Genomic DNA, 21561 nt, shown 5'->3' on the forward strand with positions numbered 1-21561 from the left:
GCTGTTTTTAAAAGACTTATGACAGACATAGTTACTATTTTAGCCTCAAATTTTATCTACTTATGATTTTGGCTTCTTTATTTATGAGTGTCAAAGCAATTGCTGAAGTTTTCTTCATTTTTAACACTAGATCAGTATCACTGAGCTAGTGTACATATACAATGCAGCTGAGAGTAGCATGCAATTGGCAGCAAAAAAGAACAGCCTTCTTTGAAATAACTACAGCACATGTTTTACCTGCTCTTTGGCTCTTTCTCGCTTCTTCTGTTCCTTATAATTCTTTCCCAGCTTGAAAGACCCAGCCAGACCATGTCCTTTAACTTGTTCTACCACCTGTTCTGCAATTAGTTTTTCCAGAGTTCTTTTGAGAAGCCGTCTATTTCTCTGCGTGTCGTACCTATATATAGAACTGATGTACTTAAATATTGCAATTATGGATGCTCCTTTCTTCACATTCATTTCCTTTACAGCTGCCAATATCATTACTCGTAAGCCTGTATGAAGAATCAAAACAAAACAACTTACAGTTTCAGATGAAATTAAGTTACCTCACAGAATGCATATTAAGGGAACTCTAAACATAGTGTTCATCTAAAAAATGCAGATAGGCAGCAACTTTGACAAGCTTTTACTTGATACAGCTCTACAGATTGCTGTTTTGCAGTGATTCTAAAACAATGTTGGATAGCAACAGAAATAAATCACTCAATTTTCCTACTGAGGCATAAAAAAAGACAGCTTATTTCATTGAAATGCATAAACTCTTTACAAAGACCTTTAGTTGCATGGAGCTCTGTAGCAGAGTTCTGAGTTAGTAACTTTACTTTTAACTGTGGATCACTTGGTTGTAGCATGCAATCCTACATGACAGGGCTCAGCAAAAGAATAATTTCGTTCTGAAGAAGTCCAGAGTAGCCTTGAACTCACAGTCAGTGACCAATATAAGACAATGCTAAAAGCAAAATGCATTTTAAAACTCATCAGAAATACTTACTGGGATACTGTATTTTTTCCTTTAATTTAGGCTCCATTTCCTTTGGGTTTTTCTTTTTATTTCCTTCTAAAGGTTGAGGTGGAACAAAGAAGTTCACAAGCTTACCCTAATGCAGACAACATTAAATAGTTATTAGCTCATGTCTCTTCACAGTCACTCTGACCTTCATTGATCTCCTCACATTTTAAAGTAAGCATGAGCTGCTACAAATGTATATTCTGATCTCACTAATTTGCTCAGATAGCTCATTCTTCTTAGAGTGACACATCATTTAGTTCAGTTTCTTGGCAAACAGTGGTCAGCACCCTAACTGAACCACAAAGCAGCTCTGAAAGCCTCTTGGGTCCTCCACTAATTTTGTATTAAGTTGCAGGAATCTACAGATGTAACTGATCTAGGTTCCTGATGGGGGCGGAAAATATATATTTAATATATAGCTAGAAACACAAAAGGAGGTAAGCAATATGGAGGAAGAGCCCTAGTCAGCTGTACAAGAGGTATGTTTCTCCTTTTAGGGATTGCCTCCCAAAATTTTACTCTACTATTAGAGCAATATATTAGCTAAGATGTCTGTCCCAAGTACTTACATCATTAAACAGTTTCAGTAACTCCAGCCCTCCAAAAGCCCTGGCCTCTACCTATTGTTGTCAGTCGGTGTCCAGGCACTTTAGTGCTTCTACTCCTCTTTTTGCACTACTTGGTGCTGACCCTCTCATATATTGAAGAATCATCTTATTCTCTCTAAGAATCGAGTCCTTTTAACTGATAAAATGACAAGCAGGCAGGAGATCACTATGTGATAAATGTACAATGAAACTGGCTGCCATGACTTCCAAGGGATGGAACTCACAAAGTGGTAAGAGTTTACTTAAGAATAATGGTCCTTTCCCTTCAGAAAGAATTTCTGGGTTTAGTGGACATGCCAAGTTTTCACAGTATGCACGATAAGGAAAGTGAAAAGATGGAAAACTGTTGCTAAATAAGCTCATTTATTATACGAAACAGAGGGAGAGCAGAAATCTTCATTTAGAATGTAAACTGTCCCTATTTCAGCACAGAACATGTGTCTAATGGATGTTTGACACCCATCAATACAATGAAGCGAAGGAGAATGACCTCTAACACAGTAAACTACATTATGTATTTATACACTCCTGAAGCCTGTCCAAACTATATTAACAGCATAGTCACCTAATAAAACCATTGAACAATGGCAAAGGATCAACAGCTTCTCATGCAAACCATTCCACCATTTATTCTGCCAAGTATCATAAACTTTCACAGCAATACAGCTTTAAATATGGACTTCTATAAACCAGAAAGCAATAAACTCAAGAGAAGAGAATGCTCTTGCATTCATTCTGAAAAGCATCATCTTCATAACAACGCTCAACCTGGTTTCCTTACCTCAGGTAATGTCAGATCATCTTGTTTAATCTCTGGTCCAGTATGATTCAGAATAAGAGCCAACACTTCTACTGTTTTTCCAAGACCCATCTCATCTGCCAAAATACCTCCGGGCCACTGGGGTCCAGCAGTTGGATACTCACGGATAATGCTAAAATTCAAGTACATTCCCAGTCAAAGTCAGTAACTACAGAATGTTGTGACAGAGAAGAGTGCGTTCAGGGACACATGGCATAGCTTCAGCAAGGCAAAGTTTGTAAGGTGAGGCATTATCTTTTCTTAGTTAAGCTGAGACTAACAAAAACTAGCAAGCTTTTTGGGTGTATGAACATGACCAAGACAAATATGCATGCCAGAATTTTTAGAATTTTTTCACTTCCTAATAGGCCTTTCCTTGCTAATCTTAGCATATCATAGTATTAATATCAAAACATTTGAAATATTTTTATATTCAATGTGAAAAGTAACATAGGGAAAAATAAAAAAACTAGCAATCAAAAGGTTCTAGTCTGACCCAGTTAATGAGAAAAGAGAAACAGGCTTATTAATGCAATACCTAGCATTAATAAAAAGCTTTATACTGCTGCCTTCCTTAGGACTTGGAAAATATTGGATCAGAAGATCAAAGCCTCCAATACTCCAAATTAAAAAAAGTTAATATTAAACCACTAAATTACTGACTTCTTTAAGAAAAGCTTTAATAATTACATCTTCAACTTGAGATCTACATATTTATCTGTGCATTATATCCTCAAGTTTGTTCTTTTTTTCAAATTAAAGATATCATTGTTCTAATTCTTTAGTTGCTAACTGAAAAACAAGTTATGGAATATCTTATATCCTGCAGGATAAAGCTACCAACATGGTTTTCACAAAGTACAACCCTGAGGTGCCCTCAGAAAGAGTAACTATAAAAACATACCAGCCAGTAAATGGATTATAGTAGATTTTTATTCCATCCAGAGTGGTCACCTCCCGCCATAAGAAGTGCAGCGCGTTTTCTATGGAGAAAGTGCTAACATTACTATGATGAAGTTTCTCTATTAACAGCGCACTCCTTAGAATTATTCAGCCTTTTTGTGACATCAAGAGAAAAAAAGCTGAAGTCCACCTCCACAGAGCTTCATGACCAACATGATACACCAACTGCTGTTCAGCAAAACCTAGCTTATCATTTAGTGTATGATCCAAAAAACAGCTTTTATGAAAATACTAATGAAATAAATCACAAAACTTCTAATCAAACAGCAAGGAAACATTACTGCTGACAATGCAATTACACTTTCCACAATTATGCAAGTTTTTCAGATCCATATACTTGCCGCTATTTGGAGTACTTGTGTGGTTCTCTCGGTGAAGCATCCAGTTCACAGCCTCGCTTTGGTATGGCCTCAGAATGGGAATTAATGCAGGATGCTGCACATCCTTTCTCAGTAATTGGATATCCTGCTGATGGGTGTGCCGTACAAAGTCATAAAGCTCTTCAATATTTTGTCGTTCTAGTTCCGTGTCGGATTCTTCCTCATCTTCCTCCAGCTCATCTGCATACACAAATAATTCAAGGCATGCATCATCAATCAACTTGGGACAACATTTCAGTAAATTTTGCAGCAACATATTTAGTTTACACACATGAAAATAAGCAAAGCAAAGTGTCATTTAAACATATGCCATGACTGCATCTGACTCAGCTAGCAGCAGTAGTAAACAATGAGCAGTTTAATAACTGAAATAAAGAAAAACATTGCAACAATAACAACAGTAATAATAATAGTAATAGCAATGAAAAGGAAAAAAGAGAGAGATTAAAAGAACCCAAGAAACAAGTGATGCACAATACAATTGCTCACCTCTCACTGATCCACTCCCAGCCCATACCCAAGTGGCAACTGGTGGCTCCCAGCCAACTCCCACTAGTTTATAAACTGAGGATGTTGTTCTGTGGTGTGGAATATCCCTTTGGCTGTCCTGGCCATGCTCCCTCCCTTCCTGTGCCCCTGCAGAGCAAGGACTGAAAAGTCCTTGGCTTGGGGCAAGCACCACTCAGCAAGAAGTAACACATCATTGCATTATAAACATTATTGTCACAGTGAACCCGGACACACGGCACTCAGTTACTAAGAAGAAAACAAACTTTGCCCCAGCTGGACCCAGGACACTTCAAGTTAACATGCTATGGTGAGCACAGATGTGTATGGATATATGGGCATACACGGAACTTAAACAATGTAGAACATTCATGAAAAATTCAAGGGCTGGCATGCTAGAAAACAGATATGAGAGAATTAAATACTTGCAAGGCATGTTTTAACAGTGTTTTAGGCCTAAAATTAAAACTTTGATATCAAAAATACAGACCGGTTCTAACCCTAGCTAGCATTGGCGATAAACTCACCCTGCAGAATTTCTGTATTAAAAACAAACAAACAACAAAAAAACCACCACCAAAATTGGAAGCAAGTCAAGGCTATAATTTTCAGCATGAAGTGACCTTAAAGTATATTTAACATTTTAATAACACAGCAAACAGCTGGCACACTTAAATCAGATTTTGATTCTGATGCCTTGGGCTTACAAGGAAGGGATGTACCTGGTAAAAACCAGAAAGCTTCATCTTAAAATAATGTTCAGAATCTGGTATTAGAACTCTCTTTCCTGAAAAGCAAAAGCTTTCTTTCATTCAAATGGGTGATGAAGATGAAGAATGATTTCCAAAACAAAAGGAGGAAATTATACAACTATATTTGGCAGCCATCAGTGCCTTCCCCTAATCCTTTTAAATCAAAGGAACAATCCCAGAGCTTGTCAAGGGAAATGAGAATACTGAAAGACATTAAGTTTCTACATATTCATGAAAACTATATATATGACTTGTAATGTAAAGAAGGCAATCAGATCCAGCCAAACAAAAAGCACCCAAGAAAGCATTCAGCTTTATATAGTAAAGAAACCATTCAAAGGGATCCTCTAACACATACCCCTCACTTTAGGAAAAGAACAGAAAATTAGAGTATTTGCAAAGTATAACTTTGATCAAAGAATTTGATATATAATGACACTTATCATTATACTTTCTAAAAAAAGTCTTCAAATCTCACATTTTTAAGGATAGTAAATTGACTTTTACATAAACTAAGTCTATCCAGAATTCTACAGGAGAGCAAAGACTGCAATATAATTTAAAGCAAAAATTTTTTTTGTGCAATTTAATTTTTTTGTACACACCGTTCTTGTTTTGCTCATTCTTTCAGATATTTCTTTTTCAATATTAAATGGTTCTACGTACCACGGGGATTTTGAAAAGGATGCTAAGGAAGTTTATCCCTCTCAGTTACTTATTAAACAGTGAATATTTAATTATGCTTTCAACCATTTCAAAATGTAATTCAGTTACAGAGGTCTCATCTTAATCTTTTTTACATTTGGGAAACAGATGGCATTGTACTATCTAAAAATTCAGTTTCTCTGATGCTTTTCAAGTACTCTATTTAATTCCTTCGATGACTGAACTACAGTTCTGCTACTGCATCTGCAGGAGGATCTTTCCTTCTCCAGACTGCAGTATAACAATATCCACACTAAGGAAAACAGCCTAGATTAATGGAAAACTTGTTGCCTCATGTATGGTAGTAAACAAACAGATACCAAAACCATCTTTGTACAAAGAATTTATCCTTCTTAAGAAAACTGAGGGTAAATGGTGTATGATAAAAAGGTAAGATGGCAGAGAACATCTGCCTAAACAGGCAGATTCAGCTGAGACTTAGGGGAAACAGAGAGTTTATGACCTTTGGAAGAAAGGACTGGCAGTTCAGGACGACTACAAGGATGTTGTGAGGTTACTGTATTAAATTTTGGGTCCCTCACTACATGACAAGAAAAACATGGAAGTGCTGGAGCATATCCAGAGCAGAGCAATAAAGCTGGTTACAGATCTGGAACACAACTCTTATAAGGAGTAGCTGAGGGAGTTGAGGTCATTTGGACACAAAGTAGATGAGGGGGAGACCTTAATCCTCTCTACAACTACCTGAAAGGAGGTCGTAGTGAGGTGGGGATCAGTCTCTCCTCCCAAGTAACTGAACAAGAAGAAATGGCCTTAAGTTGCACCAGGGGAAGTTTAGATTGGGTAACAGGGAAAAATTTCTTCCTGTAAAGAGTTGTCAAGCCTAAGAACAGGCTGCCCAGGGAAGTGGTTGAGTCACCATCACTGGAAATATTTAAAAGACGTGTAAATGTGGCACTTAGGGACATGGTTCAGTGATTGACTTGGCAGTGCTGGGTTAAAACCTAAATGATTTGATGATTCCATATTACATATTTTATCTTTTTTTTCAGATTACTTAATGCACCTATGCTATGCTTGCCATAATACAGATGAACTTCCTGCCATAAAGTCTCAAAACCATCTAGAAGAATATTAACAGAATTAACTGAGTGCAGTTAAAAAGATATTTAAATGTGGAAGTAGAGAGGTCATATCCCTTATTTGTGTAAATCCTTGAGCACAACCCCATCAGCATGAGATTTTGTTCATCAGTGGGGGGAAGAAGAAGCCTCATCTTGGAATGTTATTGTATAGATTTGTATAGAATGTATTTGTATGGATTTATAGATGGATATTGGTAAATGTTAGAATATACACTTCGGTGTAATTTTACAAACCTCAACTAATTCTGTTTAAAACCAGGTGGAATTTAAACTAAGTTGTTAGAAACATTTAAGGGAAATGCATTAATCAGCACAGAATCAAGGCTATATTATTTTATGCCACATCAGTAAGTTTGTGCTCAAAAACTGTTAGGAAATGTAACTAGTTTCACAGTGCATAATCACCTATCCTTCACAAATATTCTTCAATTCTGTGACACGCTTTTTCTGAATTCAGAGCAGAGCATAATGCACACTATGGACTTATATTGTGACTTAGTGATCATGTTTTGTTCTCTAACACTTTCAGGATAATTCTTTACTATTGATTTGGTTTCATTAACACTGAACATTAAGATGATGCATTCACTGAGCTATACACCCACATACTGAACTGCAACCCTGCTTGCAACAGTTAGCAAAGAAAGAGGCCATTAATTTTTTTTCTTCTGCATTGTTTTCTATTCATCTATTGAATTTCCACTGAAACTCCATTGCCTAGTCTGCTTGCAAGCTTTCAGTTGTTCTTCATCTGTTATACTGAATAATACACTTAAACATTGTTGATATCATTACACCAATCATTCTTTTTCTCAAAGTGTTAGTAATACATTAAGCTGCACATGCCTTTGTAGGACTTGACTGGTGATTTGCAATCATTTATTTCTGTTTTCCATGTCAGCTATTTTACTTCATCACTTACACGGCATTCATTGGCGTGAAATCAAGACTTTATTATTATTTTACAGCACATAAAAATGTACATGCTGAAAAACAGTCCAAATCTTTACCAGCTAACAACATCGCTCCTTTACCAATATGAGCTGCTTGCATGGCTTCTGAAAAGTTAAGGCTTGACAATGCAACTTCTCAGAACCACATTCTTGCCCCAGAAACCTTGAGGGGCATGTCTTCCCTTTCAGAAAGTGCCTCTTCACCTGTAAGCTACACTGAACCAGGTAGTCCCTATAAACACATCCTTTAGTGTACTGAAGACAAATGTCCCAGGTTCCAGCAGACCTTACAGTAAGTCACCAGAAATTTTCTTCACAGACTTTTTTCACAAACACTTCCACAATGCGAAGATATGCAGAGAAGGAAATGGTGCTTTCTGCTATAGCATTACTTTTATTTCAGCACTCTACCACACACCTTAGACATCTCAAGTCTATGAATTCTCCGGCAACTATTCTACTTCTCCTAACGGATTTAAAACCACTACTATTCATTTCTAGACCTTAAACTATTTATTCTTCAGACCTCTTCTTGGATCTGATTTGTTGTTCTTTCAAATCTAAACTGGCATATTTGTGTCAGTTGGACTTCAGTTTTTGGAAGGATGATTTCTCAAGTGCAGTACCTTCCCCAGCTTCTGAGTTATATCTGCCCATCCCTTGGTACATCTCAAGTTGTTCCTCATAGTTGCATAGCTGTCTTTGCAGCAGGTAAGGATGTTCAAATTTTATTGTTAGCTCTTCCTTTTAGCTTGTCTTTAGCCTGAGTTGCCTGATTTTTATACACCTCTGCCTTTTCTAATTAAGTGCAGTCCTATTTGGGGTGGGTGCTTGGCTTTTGCCACAAGAACACGAACTGTATACTACAGTCTTCAGTCAAAATTTTGACTCAACTCTACACTCAGGAACGAGACAAACGTTGGTTGGGTTGTTTGTTTTTTCCACAAGCTTCCTAAGACATCACAACATAGAGCCATTGTTTATCACTATGTGAATCTGTATTACTAGTAAGTGTAATTTGGAAAACAAACCTTTAATTCTAATATGATAGGAAGGCCCATGTTTCTCAATCTGCAATGGTATATTCTCGAAACTGTCATAAAGCTGAATTTTGTAGCATTTTACATGCATTGTTTTATATTGTATATTATATTGTAACTGCTTTACAATATAAAACAAACAGAAATCTATCGCTGCAGTTGTGTTCCCCAACCTGGGAACAAGTTTTCCAAATTTAATTCCTGGTTCTTTTACACTGTTCCTGTATAATTCAGAGAATATACTGTAGATCTGTTCGAACTACCCCCATGAAACAGGGAAAATGGTATTTACTTCCAAAAAAGTAAGGACTCAAAACATGCTTCAGTACCTGCAAAGAAGGATTATCACCTGTAATTTCAGCATAAAAGAATTAGCGTAATGACTAGATAATAGTATTGGGTGAATTACCTAATAACACTGCCTGGAAAAGAAGAGTTGCTCCAGATGGCAGGAATAACTACTATTTTCCCTTACATTTACAACTACTACACAAGACAAAGCTATTTCTGTTCATCAACAATCAACTTTATTGCATTACCTGGAATTAAAAAACTGTAGAACTTTTCCATGAGTTTTTGAATCATCTGATTAGCTTTTTTGGGTCTTCCACCTCCATCACTGAGAAATTCTGGTTTACTTAGCCCAGCTTCAAGAAGGTAAATTCCAACCTGTAAAGAGGTTATACAGTCAACAATTTAATTAATTCTTAAATTGACAAGAATATTATCAACAGAGGAGCACAAAAATAATAACAGTGGTTTGAAAATTAGCAGGTACAGACAGATATAATAAATCTACTAAAAACACCATGTAGAGGAAATACAGCAAAAAGCTTCTGTGATTCTTTCAGGTAATACCTTGCTAATGGTGAAAAATAAAAATATATTTATTGGAAAAACACACTGAAAACTTTACAAAGCACGTAGAAACTATACATTTTCATCACATTATAAATACAGAGTAGCTGCCAGACTTTCTTGTTCAGATGTTTTTATTTTATATTTCAAACAAAAAAAAAGAATTTTCAAAATGCAAAACAAGTATAATGAATGCATACCTTTAAAGCCTGAGCCTCCCCAGGTCTTTGATAAAGTCCAATTATCTTTTTCTTTTGCAACCATCTCAAACCTTCCAGTATTTCACCACTTAAAGTTGCTTCCACCACAATACGTTGTTCATAAGCACCCAGGTATTCTTTTGTTTCATTACTGTACTCTTCTTCACTTCTTTCATGAACACAGACCTGCAGCTCATCATCAGAGTCTCCTTTCATTAAAGTAAAGCTCCTGTCACGGAATTCATCAGACAGAATTTGCTCAGAAGGCAGACGAAGAGCAAATTCTCCCAACAAAACCTTCCAGGACATATCTGTACGGTATGGCAAGACTATAATATTTAGCTGTACAGACACAGGAGTCAAGATGGAATAAGAGTCTTCTTCATCATTAACTGTCAAAAACTTAACAGATTTTGAGCCACTGCCTTCTTTCTGTACAAGATCTTCATCAGTGCTATCATCATTGATAACAGTGAAGGATGCAGAAGTGCTTGGAACTGGAATATGGTCCTCATCAGTTACTTCATCATCTAAAGCCACTATCTCATTTCTCCGGTCTTCATGCATATTCCAGCAGAGCTTTTTCTTCTTCTCCTCATCCACTTTGGATGGGGGTGCCCGCTTCCGACGACTGCTCATTTTGCTGTTTTCTCAGTGGTGCTTTCAGTATCTGCAAGGTGAAGTAAATCAGTCAACAACAGGCATTACAAAATCAAATGGCCACACTAGAATTTCGCTGTACAAAATTCTGGGACACAAATATATGCACTATGCACTCAAACTGCTCAGAAGTATTAGCTTTAGAGGGAGGGCCTCCTACTCCTGCGCCATCACACGAAGCTGGACATGAAGCATGGTTTTGTACCAGATCTTACAAGTTTTCCAGACAGCTACAGACAAAGATCAACAAGACTGCTTCATTTCAGAGCTCTTTACTCAGAATCTTGTGGGACAGATATAAACCTAGAAGCAGGGGAATCCTTCAAAGATGGGGGTGGAGGAAGACAGCAAAAAAAACCAAAACAAACCTCCGCAAACAAAAGTGCAGAAGTACAGGAAATGTGGGGGTGGGAGTGGGATAAACACACATAAAATTCCTCTTTCCTTTCAAAGTCTACATAGAGCTGAAACTTAAACTTGGCACAGGGCTAGTCTGAAGCTGCCACTACATAAAATATGGTTCAGAGCCCAAGCTATCAAGTTCTGTCCTTCAAAGTCCCCATTGACCTTGCTACTAGTATTGAATAATTTTCCCAGGAAACTGCACATCCTGGGCCCTGAATATACAAACTGCTTGCAGAAGAGCCCTTAGTTAGTTACTGTGCATTTCAGGGCGACCAATCAGCAAACCAAATGTAGAGTCTTACTGATATTGACTAACTGCAAACCAAAGCAAGATGGACATCCAACTCCTTAACTGAACCTGGGCAAAGAACAGACTTTGTGGATAAAATACAAGAAAATTTAGTACAACTGCTAAATTGTATATATGAAGAAGCAAATTATAGAATATTAGATCCATCTGGGAAACTAGTAACTACATATCCAAGACCACATGCTCATAATTACATACTCAAGCAAGTAGGAACTTTTTTCAAGAAAATATTTTTTACAAGGAGCCTGAACACAGCAATAGATCTGTGTCTTCATATCACACTTTGTGAGTATAGATATTTGTGTCAACTCAGCTTGTGCATACAACTTTTAAAGGAATACAGGAAGATAAGAGGAAAATATGCCAAGCTACTAAAACCAGTTTCCTAATGTTAAAGGCTTATGCTGGAACAGAACAGAATTCCTGTTACTGAGTGATTTTCTAAGAGTCTTGGAAAAACCCCAAAAAACATAACAAACACTAACTGACAATTCATGAAAGTCGAAGGAAATAGAATGGAATATACAAACACTCCTGTGTTTGAAACTCAAACACAGAATCAATTAGGTTGGAAAAGACTGCTGAGATCATCAAGTCCAGCCTGTGACTGAACACTGCCCTGTCAACTAAACCACAGCACTCAGTGCCACATCTAATCTTGCCTTAAACACCTTCAGGCATGGTGACTCTACCACCTCTCTGGGCAGCACATTCCAATGTCCAATCACCCTTTCTGTGAAGAAATTCTTCCAAAGGCTCAATCTAGACATTCGCTGGCGCAGTTTAAGGCCATTTCTTCTCATCCCAGTCACATTTGTTCGGGAGGAGAGCACGACTTTCACCTGGCTACAGGAACGATAGCCTCCCACAATTACACAACAGACTTCCGGGAAGGAAGGGCGACTTTTTCAAAACAATGCTCATGCACGCGGAGCGATGCTGACAGCACTCGAAGCAAATCCCGACGGCGAACACACACTGCACTCATCCCACAGGCAGACGGGGCCCTGCAGCACCCCGGCCTGCAGGAGCACGCCAGCCTGGGCATGGCACTCTGCGGGACAAGCGGCGGGAACCGCTCCGTGCGACTGGGGTGCGCTCACAGCTCCAGCGGGCAGAGACGCCCGCGCCTGCGAGGGGGAGCACAGCCGCGCCGGGGCAGGGAGCGGCCGGGGCTGCCCGCAGAGGCTGCACCGAGCCCCGGGCCCCGGGCCGGGGCCTCCCGCACCGCGCTCCGCCGCAGGGACGCGGACAGCTCGCGCTGTCTCCAGCGAGGAAAGCCACGGGAAGCTCGGGAAGGGGAGCCCAGCGACACCCCGGGCAGCCGGCACTGCACCACCGCCACGCCTGCACCGGCGGGCTCCGCGCGGCTGCGCTGGCCCCGCGGCACCCACCGCCACCCGCGGCCCCGCACAGGCCTCGGGCTGCCCGGCCCCGCCGCCGCCGCCCGCGGCACGGCCGCCGCGCAGCTGAGGACCAGCGAGGCGGGAGGAGCGGCCGCTCACGGCCGCAGCGGAGGACAGGGGGCGGCCCCGGGGGCGCAGGGAGAGGGGAGCGGGGCGCGGAGCCGCGGACGTACCGGAGCGCTGGCGCTGCTGCCCCGGCTCCTCCCGGCGCGGGCGGGGAGGGCGGGCCGGGGGCGCGAGACCGCGCCGCCCCTGGCAGCGCCGGACGGAGCCCCCGGGCAGGGGGTGCAGGGGCGGGCGGGCACGGGACAGCCCGAGCGGCAGCCAATGGGCTCCGGGAACCGCGGCATTGCCCCGCCTCTCCCTGACGTCAGCGGAACAAAGAGAGAGAAGGCCTGGGAGCAGGCGCAGTTGGGTGCACCCCGGGCGAGGGGCGGGGCTAAAGCGGCGGTGCCCTCAGTGGGGCGTGGCTGAGGGCGTGGCGAGTGCCGTGTGGTGACGTCACGGAGGTGGGCGTGGCCGCGGGCACGCGGGTGGCGCTGAGCGGGGGGCGAGCCTGGTGGGATCCCGGGAATGCGCGGGAAGTTCACCCGAACCGGGGGGAGAATTTTGCCGTGCAGGCGGCTGTGAACTGGAACGGATTGTCCGGAGAGGCTGAGGAGTCTCCCTCGCTGGAGATACCCGAGAACCCTCTGGTCGCATTCCCGAGCCGTGCGCCCTGGGATGATCCTGAGCAGGGAGGCTGGGTCAGATGGAGCCCTTCCACCGTGACCCGCTGTTGTCCCTTCCACCGTGACCCGCTCTGTGATTGTTTTGTCTTGCCAGGAGAGAGAGGACTGTTCGGGCATCTGGCAAGCGCGATTGAAAGAGCGAGTTTCTGGGCTGTTAGCGCTGCGAAAAGGCAAAATCGTTTTTAAGAGCGAATATCACTGGTGAAATTGCTGAAGCACAAGTCCTAGGAGAAGTGGCTGAGGGAGTGTTTAGCCTGGAGCCAAGGAGGCTCAGGGGCAGCTCCCTGAGAGGAGCCTGCAGCCGGCGGGGATCGGCTTCTTCTGTCAGGCACCAGGGTCACGATGAGAGCACATGGCCTCAGGCTGTGCCCATGGGGCTTAGGTTTGTCAAAGGGAGGACTATCTTCATAAAAAGAGCAATTTAACACTGGAATGGGCTGCCCGGGGAGGTGGTGGAGTCACTGTCCCTGGAGGTGTTCAAGAAAAGACTGGATATGGCACTTGGTGTAATGGTATAGATGACAAGGTATTCAGTCCAAGGCTGGACTCTATGATCTCAGGTCTTTTCCAACCTAAGCAATCCTGTGATTCTGTGAAATGCACAGATTGACAATTGGAGACAGTTGTAAATACAGAAATAGCCCTTTACAGCAAGAAGGTGGGGTTCTCTTTCATAAATTTTTTTTCAATAATTTTTTAGTATTAGGTTTTCCAGATTAATTCCTTGCTTGCCTCTGTTGATTTTCTGCCACTCGCAGCCTTTCTGAAAGGGTGGGTTCAGAAGAGCTGCTCAAAACCGTGGTGTGCAGTAGCTTTGGAGTGTTGGCCCTTATACCAACCTTATGTGGTTTGGCTGGTTTAATTTTGCAATGTTTAATTCACATTCCTAGATTAAAATTAGCTTAAAAAGCATCACGTGGTCCTATGTTACAACAGGAAATTGCTGCAGAACAGAGATGAAAGGGAAGACAGAATCACATAGAATCATTTAGGTTGAAGAAGACCTCCAAGATCGAGTCCAGCCTCTGACTGATCACCTTGTCAACTAGATCATGGCACTAAGTGCCACATCCAGTCTTTCCTTTAAACTTCTCCAGGGACAGCGACTCCACAACCTTCTTGTGAGCAGCCCATTTCAATGTATGATCACTCTTCCTGTGAATAAATTGCTCCTAATGTCCAACCTGAACCTCCCCTGGCACAGCTTGAGGCCACGTCCTCTCATCCTGTTGCTGGTTGCTGGGAGAAGAGGCTTACCTCCACCTGGATAAAATATTTTTCAGGGAGTTGTAGAGAGCAGTAAGAGCCTCCCTGAGCCTCCTTTTCTCCAGTCCAAACACCCCCAGCTCCCTTGTGCTCCTCATAAGGCTCGTGCTCCAGACCCTTCCCCAGCTCCGTTGCCTTCTCTGGACATACTCCAGCACCTCAATGTCCTTCTTGAAGTGAGGGGCCCAAAACTGAACACAGAACTTGAGGTGTGGCCTCACAAGTACAGGGAGAGGATCATTTCCCTGCTCCTGCTGGTTACACTGTTGCTGATGCAGGCCAGGATGCCTGTTGGTTCAGTCTGTGGGCAGTGAGCAGCTGAAGTGATTCCCTTCGCTAGGAATTCGTGAAGCTACCCTGTTTCACTCCTTCTGCTGGTATGCATCCCTGTACATATGGATGGGTAGGGTAGGCAGCTACTTTTAAAGGAGTGACATCTAGGTTTGTGTTGCAAGATCTGAATATCAACTTTTCTCATTCTGAACTGTCTCTCTTGAACTCGCTCTCTTGGCAGGAGTGAGGGCAGCCAGAGGACAACTTCCATCACATTTACTGAGGTGAGGGGGGTGTGCTGTGAGTCTGTGATAACGTAGAGTTCCCCCACACAGGACCTCAAAGGTGTGACTCCTCATGTGAGTGTCCTGCACCTGCTCTTGATGACCTGATGCTGTGACAAAGTCCCACAAGTGACTGCTGCTCACCCTCCTCCACTTGGTGAAGTTGGACTCCACCAGCAAAGGGAAACAGGAAAGAAAACACTTCCAGAACTCTTGTAGAAATAGCGGACAACAATTCCTGCCTCAGTGACATCTGTTCCCAGACTCATTTACAGGGCTGTTCACAGGGCCATGACTCTCTTAATGAGTCTTGCCCTTTAGTTAGCTCTTCTATTTCTATATTGTTCGTGTCTTCTATTAACGATTTCCTCTCCTGGATTGGGACTTTTCCTTTCTTTGGTAGTGATGATGGTCTTTAAAGATTTAGAATATAAAGCATTTGTGAAACTGAACTTTATTTTCTTATCTGCATGTCATGAAGACTACTAAGCAAGAGAGTAACATTTCTGCTTTCAGAGGACGGGGAAAACACCATGGCCCCAAGAGGGTGCCTGCTCTACATGACGATATCTATCTGAGCCTCTCTTGTTCTCTCACTCTCATTTGGTAAGAAGTATCTTTCCTAGTTCTCAAGATAAACAACCTTGCCATGATCATCCTGCCGAGGGAAGCAGGAGATGACTCCAAACAGGGTAACAGTCACTGGCCTTCCCCAGGTCGCCATTGTCCTGGCACTGCTCGAACCCCTCCTGGCATAAAGCTGAGAACTCACTTCCCAGCTCTCCCTGCCCACTTATTGGGTCAAGACTCAGTACCCCTTAGAACTTTTCAACTCAAGAAGGAGAGGAAAGTGACTCAGATTCAAAAATACTCTTGGGTAGACGTGCAGTGAAACAACACTAGAAGTCCTTCAACAAGTAATTCTTTTATTTGAAGAAAAATTCACATTTGTTAATGCAAAGATGAAGGCAAACAGCTAGCAAAACTATGTTGGTAAACCTTGCAATATCATATGAGAAAGAGGAGGGTGGGAGAAAAGTAGAGAGAGAAAACAAAAAAGAGGGGGGAAGAGAGAGAGAGATCATCTGTGCTGCAGCATACAGCAAGAGAGATCTTGGACATCTCTAAGAGCAATGGAGATCTTTGGAGTGTCAGGAACACTAGTTCTGAAGTTCTTGAGTACACTCCAACACAGTCAGAGGCACAAATCTTACCAAAGAGCTGTCCCTGCTTTGAGGAAGAAAGAGAAGCAGGCCTGTTGATTTGTCTGTAGGGTGGTTGTGTTCTCAGCCTCTGTAGTCAAGGATTTCAAATGCCAGTTTTTCCTTTTGGAAGAAGTAGAGGTACGACCATGCTGCCATCATAAATGGGGGCAGGGAGCCAATTTATATGTAAAAGTAACAGTTTATACATAGAGGAATAAAGAGAAGGATTACAAAAACTGTGGGTCTAGTGAAAGGGCAGAGCAGAGCCATGACACATTAGCAGCACTCCCTCTTCCACTTGGCTGCAAGGATAAGGATCATCCCCCCCTCAGCACAGCATTCACACATCTCATGGAAATCTCTTAGCTACATATCTCATAGCATATCTCATGGAACACTTGACTGTTCTCTTGCCTGTTGTGGCTCCATAGGAGTGGTTGAGGCATTTCTTAGGAGGAAATAAAGGGGTCTTCACCCACTGTGTCCATCATTTGTCTGAAGGAGTTTTGCTTTTCTGTCTAGTCACTTGCAAACCTATCTTTTGAAATAAGGGTTGAGAGCAGGTGGAAAAATCCCTGTTTCTATTCAGCAGCTAATGACTAAGGATCCAGGGGATTAGCACCCAGTAATTTCTCTCCTATTCTAAAGAACTTCAGTACATGAAAGAAGATAATTGCCATTTAATCTAACAAAATAAAAAAGAGCAGTATAAAGAGAAGAGAATATGAAATAAGACCATGTGATTTTTTTGACCACACTTGAAAACATAACCTCCCTTGCCTATGAATAAAAATTCCCTTATGCTTTCAGTAGCAACTCTTAAAGCCCAGAAAGAGTAAGCAAATAAAATCAGGAGACATGCTCCTTTGCAAAGGATTTCTTTTTTGAGGGAGGCTGGAGAAAACGGCATGCTAATTGTTATGGTATTTCAAAGTCCTTTTCTAGTTGCAAAGGCAAGCAGAAATCTTCTAAAGAAAATCAAGTAAGTCTCCAAATTGGTTCTGGCAGGAAATGTGAATGTTTGTAGCAAATGAACGAAACTGAGGGCAGATAGACTCTACTGCCTGCACTACAATGACTGTGTGCTGTGCTGTGCCTCAGCAAACCCATGTGTTACTCAGGTGGCTAACTAGCAGGAGAAACCTATTCAGCTCCTTTGATAAAAGTCACCATGTGGCAGAAATGGATAGATGGACCCCAGCGGAGGCATAATATTGTTCCAGTCTATTCCAGATTAATAAAATTGTGAGCAGTATTCTGTGGCCTGGTAGGAAATTATTTTCGTAGGTTAATTTCTACCCAACCTCCAGAGTGTTTGGTGTATATATAATAGAAAATAGTATAATTGTCACAGTGGGACTTTGAAAGTGTTATCATGTAATTGCCACCATCCACAGTGTCTAATGCTGCTTGGGACAAAAGAGTGGAGAATTTCAATATTTTTTGGAGAGCTACAAAGAGCAGAGTGTTATTGTGTGCCAAAAACCATCATGTAAGCCAGTAAGCTAAGAACCCAGCATGAGAAAAACACCATGGAGCTGTGATGACAAATTTCCCTGTTTTCATTCCTTCAGGGCTTCCACTCTTTTCTGTTTCCTCAAAACAGAGAAGTTCAACATATCACTTGTGTCCTTCTGCCTCTTAGCATGGCATCTCCTGGGGGAATGTACCTGCACCCCACAGAACAGCACGCTGCAGGCCATCTGTCTCAGCTCACGTGTGTGCACAATTCTCGTACACCCTTGCCCATCTGCCTCTCAGCTGAGCTGCGTGCTGGTTTTGTGAAAACCAGGTGATACACCTGACCTCAGGACTGACAGCAGCAGCTGATCTGTCACTGGTGGGAGTTGAGCCCATCTCCCTTTTTCCAAGAGAAAAGGACAGTTAAAAAGACTACCTAAATATAGAGCAGAAAAAAAAATAACCATGTCATTGCATCTAGGACATCATCTAGAGTTACTATGTAGGATTTGGAATCCAGTTCTTGGAGTTATTTAAATATGTACCTAAATAAGGTACATATTAAAGCAATGTTTTCATTGCTTTAATATTCCATTTATAAGCCTTTTTTTAAATGTAACAAAAATGCATAAAGGAAAAGTTTGCAGTTTCTGAGAAAAAACAAACCTTCTAATAAAACTGGAATTAAATAAATAAAATCTTTATAATAAAATCAGTAAAAGCATTTGGAAATTTAGGCTCAAAATATAGATGTTTGTAACATAATACAAGGCAAAATGGTTCAAAAGAGAGCTGAAGGATGCTCACAACAAAAGGATATTTCAGACATTATCTATTAGAGATATATTTCTTGGCAGTGAAAAATGCTGATTTGCACACTCTGGCAAGAGAAGGTTTGAATTCATATCTTGCTCTGTAATATAAAAAACAGGCAAACCAAAAATGCTTGCAAAATTCTTACCTATGTTTTATACTATGGAAAAAAGGCAAATAAAATATAATTTGAAACAAAAATGTGCAGTCTTCTGAAACTATTTTATTTTGGCCTCTTTCTTCGTAAAGAAGTGATAAGCGGTCTTGGAAGTTTCTGTCAAAGAAAATGTGAACTTTATCAGGGTTGTTATTTCTTTGATTTATCAACTTAGAAGCATAGAAAGATCTGCAGTTCTCAAGCCAGAAATCAATGTATTTATTTAACACTGATGGAGATCTGCCTCCACAGATGTTTTCTTTGAGTTTAACAAGGTTTGATGTTAAAACAATTACATAAAGATTGATGTAGCTTCATTGCAGAAGGTTAATAATAATTCTCTTCAGAGGAGTATTATATGAAATTGCCTGTCCAAAATTCACCTTTGAGCCCACTTGGGTGACTACCTGAGTCAGAAAAAGCAGCAGGTTTCAGAGAGGGCAGGCTGTGCATTTGCTGTGGCTCTGGGCTGCAGGAGCAGGCAGTGCTGACTCACAGACTGCGCAGGGCATGGGAGAGCCGAGGAGATGCTCCAAAGCTGTCAGCAAACTGCCCGGTGCTTCGGGGGAGCTCCACCTTACCTGGGTGCTGTTAGTGCCAGGCAGCAGTTCTGGTGGGACACAGAGGGGTATTTCTCTCTGCAGTATCCCAGGGATTGGGATACGATGTGACACTGAGCCACATGGGAATTACAGAGGGGCAGATCTCAGCTGGGCAGCAGAACTGGCTGCTTTCTGCTGCTACTGCCGCCTGGTCCCTTGTAACTATTCCCTGAAAGGTGCAGTAAATCTGCAACAGAGAGACAGACCTGAGTGTAGTGGTACTGAGTTGATGCTGCTGTTCAGGGGGAAATGGTAAGACAGCAGAAGCCTTTAGACCCCCTGTCATGTGGGTCCCTGGAGCAAGTCTGTAGTAGAAAGGCACCTGAATAATTCCCAAGCAATTATTTTACTTTGGCCTGGGGTATTAAGTTGCTAAGGCAACAACCTTAACTAATGAGAAAGGATGTTTTCTCTGGATATAAATGTCATTGTATTTCTAAATATGTGTACACCGAGTTATTAATCAAACTATATTTTTGTTGCCTGTATTTGGCCTAAAATTTAGAAATGCATCAAGCCATGAGAAGTTAGTCTGGGACTCCAAATGTGTATTTTAGTTTGTTTTCCTACATAGTACCACGGGGAGCCCAGTGGGGGCTGATGGAATGGCCCATGTAATGTACAGCTCTGGTTTCTGGTTTTATCACCAGCACAAGAGGTGGAAGCAATTTAAGTATTTTGGTACTTCTATACATATTAGTATACATTTTAGTACTTCTATACATATTTGCCACTTCAAATTGCAGAAACTTGTAATCAAATTTTAATATTTTTTCTTTAATCTCCAGCCACTGTAGATATTTTCTTATTATTACTCTCTACTTTGCCTTTCCCATCCAGGCTAACCCAGATGTATGGATTTTGTCCTAGCTGTAAAACAACAAAAAATAATTCTTTGTCTGCTGTGCTCTCACTAGGGTAGATGCATAACCTGTCATGTAGCCCTACAGTTCCAAAGTTTGTACACAAATGTCAATAATAAACCATGCTTCAATTCAATCTCCTTCCTACTTTCAGTGCTCTGAGGGGTTTGCTTTTTGACTGGTTTTGTTCCAAGGCATGGACCTACATGGTGCCCCATCTGTGTAGCACAGGACTGTTCATGCCTCCTCGCTGGGCTTGGTAGAATCCACATTCTCTGACTGGAGAAATGAGTCAGCAGAAATTTCTGTGCATCACTGAGCACAGTCTCAGGGGAGAAAAAAAACCCACCTTGTCACACAATGAAACAATGAAATATTACATCTCATGACCCTGCTTGAGTAAAAATAAACCTTTTTAATTGAGGAGGTAATTGGGAGCTATCGAGAGATGAGAGAACAGGCTTTTATTTGAAAAATGATTGCAAGAGAAAGTAATGAGGTCAGAACAAAATAAATATTTTCCCCTTTTTCCAACAAAGTATTACTTTTCACTAACTATGGTTTGTTTCTCTAGGCAATAGGAACATAATACAAAAATTTTGCAAAAATATTCTCCTGGGATGCTGATGGACCTGCAGATGTTCCAAGCTGATGAAATCCTGGGTCTGGAGCACAGATGGAAAGTGATAAATGATTAAGATGTTATAGGATATAAATAACAATACTACAATGTCGTGTGTAGAGATATCAGCAAAACAAGGAATGCTTATCTGCTGGCTTGGTAAGCATCTTGTTTATGGCTGATCAATTTTTGCAACAGTTTTGGCTCCTGCCCAAAGCACAAGTTGGTATGTTGCTGCCAGCCCAGACTGGCCCTTCCTGATCATCCCTGCTGGGCTGGGGAGATGGGATGTGTCCTGGCTGCCAGGCTCTGCTCTGGAAGACACCTGCTGAGGTCTCCCACCACCACCGGCACCCCGGGAGCCCTACAATATCTGATCCACAAGGAGAGCAATGAGGGTACCAAGGCCAAGGGTGGTTTTTCCTTTCACTTCTACTTGGAAACCACATTTTTCAGGAAGCCTTCCAGAAAAGATTAACCTGGTGGGAAATACTTACATTATCCAGTCTTAACCCAAGTGATTAGGGGTATGTCAGTGCCATGTGCTGCTGCTGATGGGATCCTAGAAAGGAGAAGGGTCAGGTGAGCTCCCTGCACTTGCTGCTGCCCTGGGGTTGGTC

General features: G+C 41.7%; 1 protein-coding gene across 2 annotated transcripts in view; it reads right to left on the minus strand.

Moving 5' to 3' along the window:
- The window catches only part of SHPRH (SNF2 histone linker PHD RING helicase), a 67544-nt gene extending 54544 nt beyond the window's left edge, over positions 1-13000 (minus strand). For both annotated transcript variants that reach the window (XM_064413635.1, XM_064413634.1), the window contains exons 1-8: positions 12838-13000; positions 9884-10553; positions 9365-9494; positions 3724-3942; positions 3324-3402; positions 2402-2552; positions 995-1100; positions 238-494 (exon numbers count right to left, since the gene is read on the minus strand). In XM_064413635.1, the coding sequence (XP_064269705.1) occupies positions 238-494; positions 995-1100; positions 2402-2552; positions 3324-3402; positions 3724-3942; positions 9365-9494; positions 9884-10522 (1581 nt within the window). In that variant the 5' untranslated portion in view covers positions 10523-10553; positions 12838-13000. The remainder of the gene's footprint in view (positions 1-237; positions 495-994; positions 1101-2401; positions 2553-3323; positions 3403-3723; positions 3943-9364; positions 9495-9883; positions 10554-12837) is intronic.
- Positions 13001-21561: the final 8561 nt, after the last annotated feature.

The sequence above is a fragment of the Passer domesticus genome, chromosome 3 (genome assembly GCF_036417665.1).
Source record: "Passer domesticus isolate bPasDom1 chromosome 3, bPasDom1.hap1, whole genome shotgun sequence".
Classification (NCBI taxonomy): Eukaryota; Metazoa; Chordata; class Aves; order Passeriformes; family Passeridae; genus Passer; species Passer domesticus.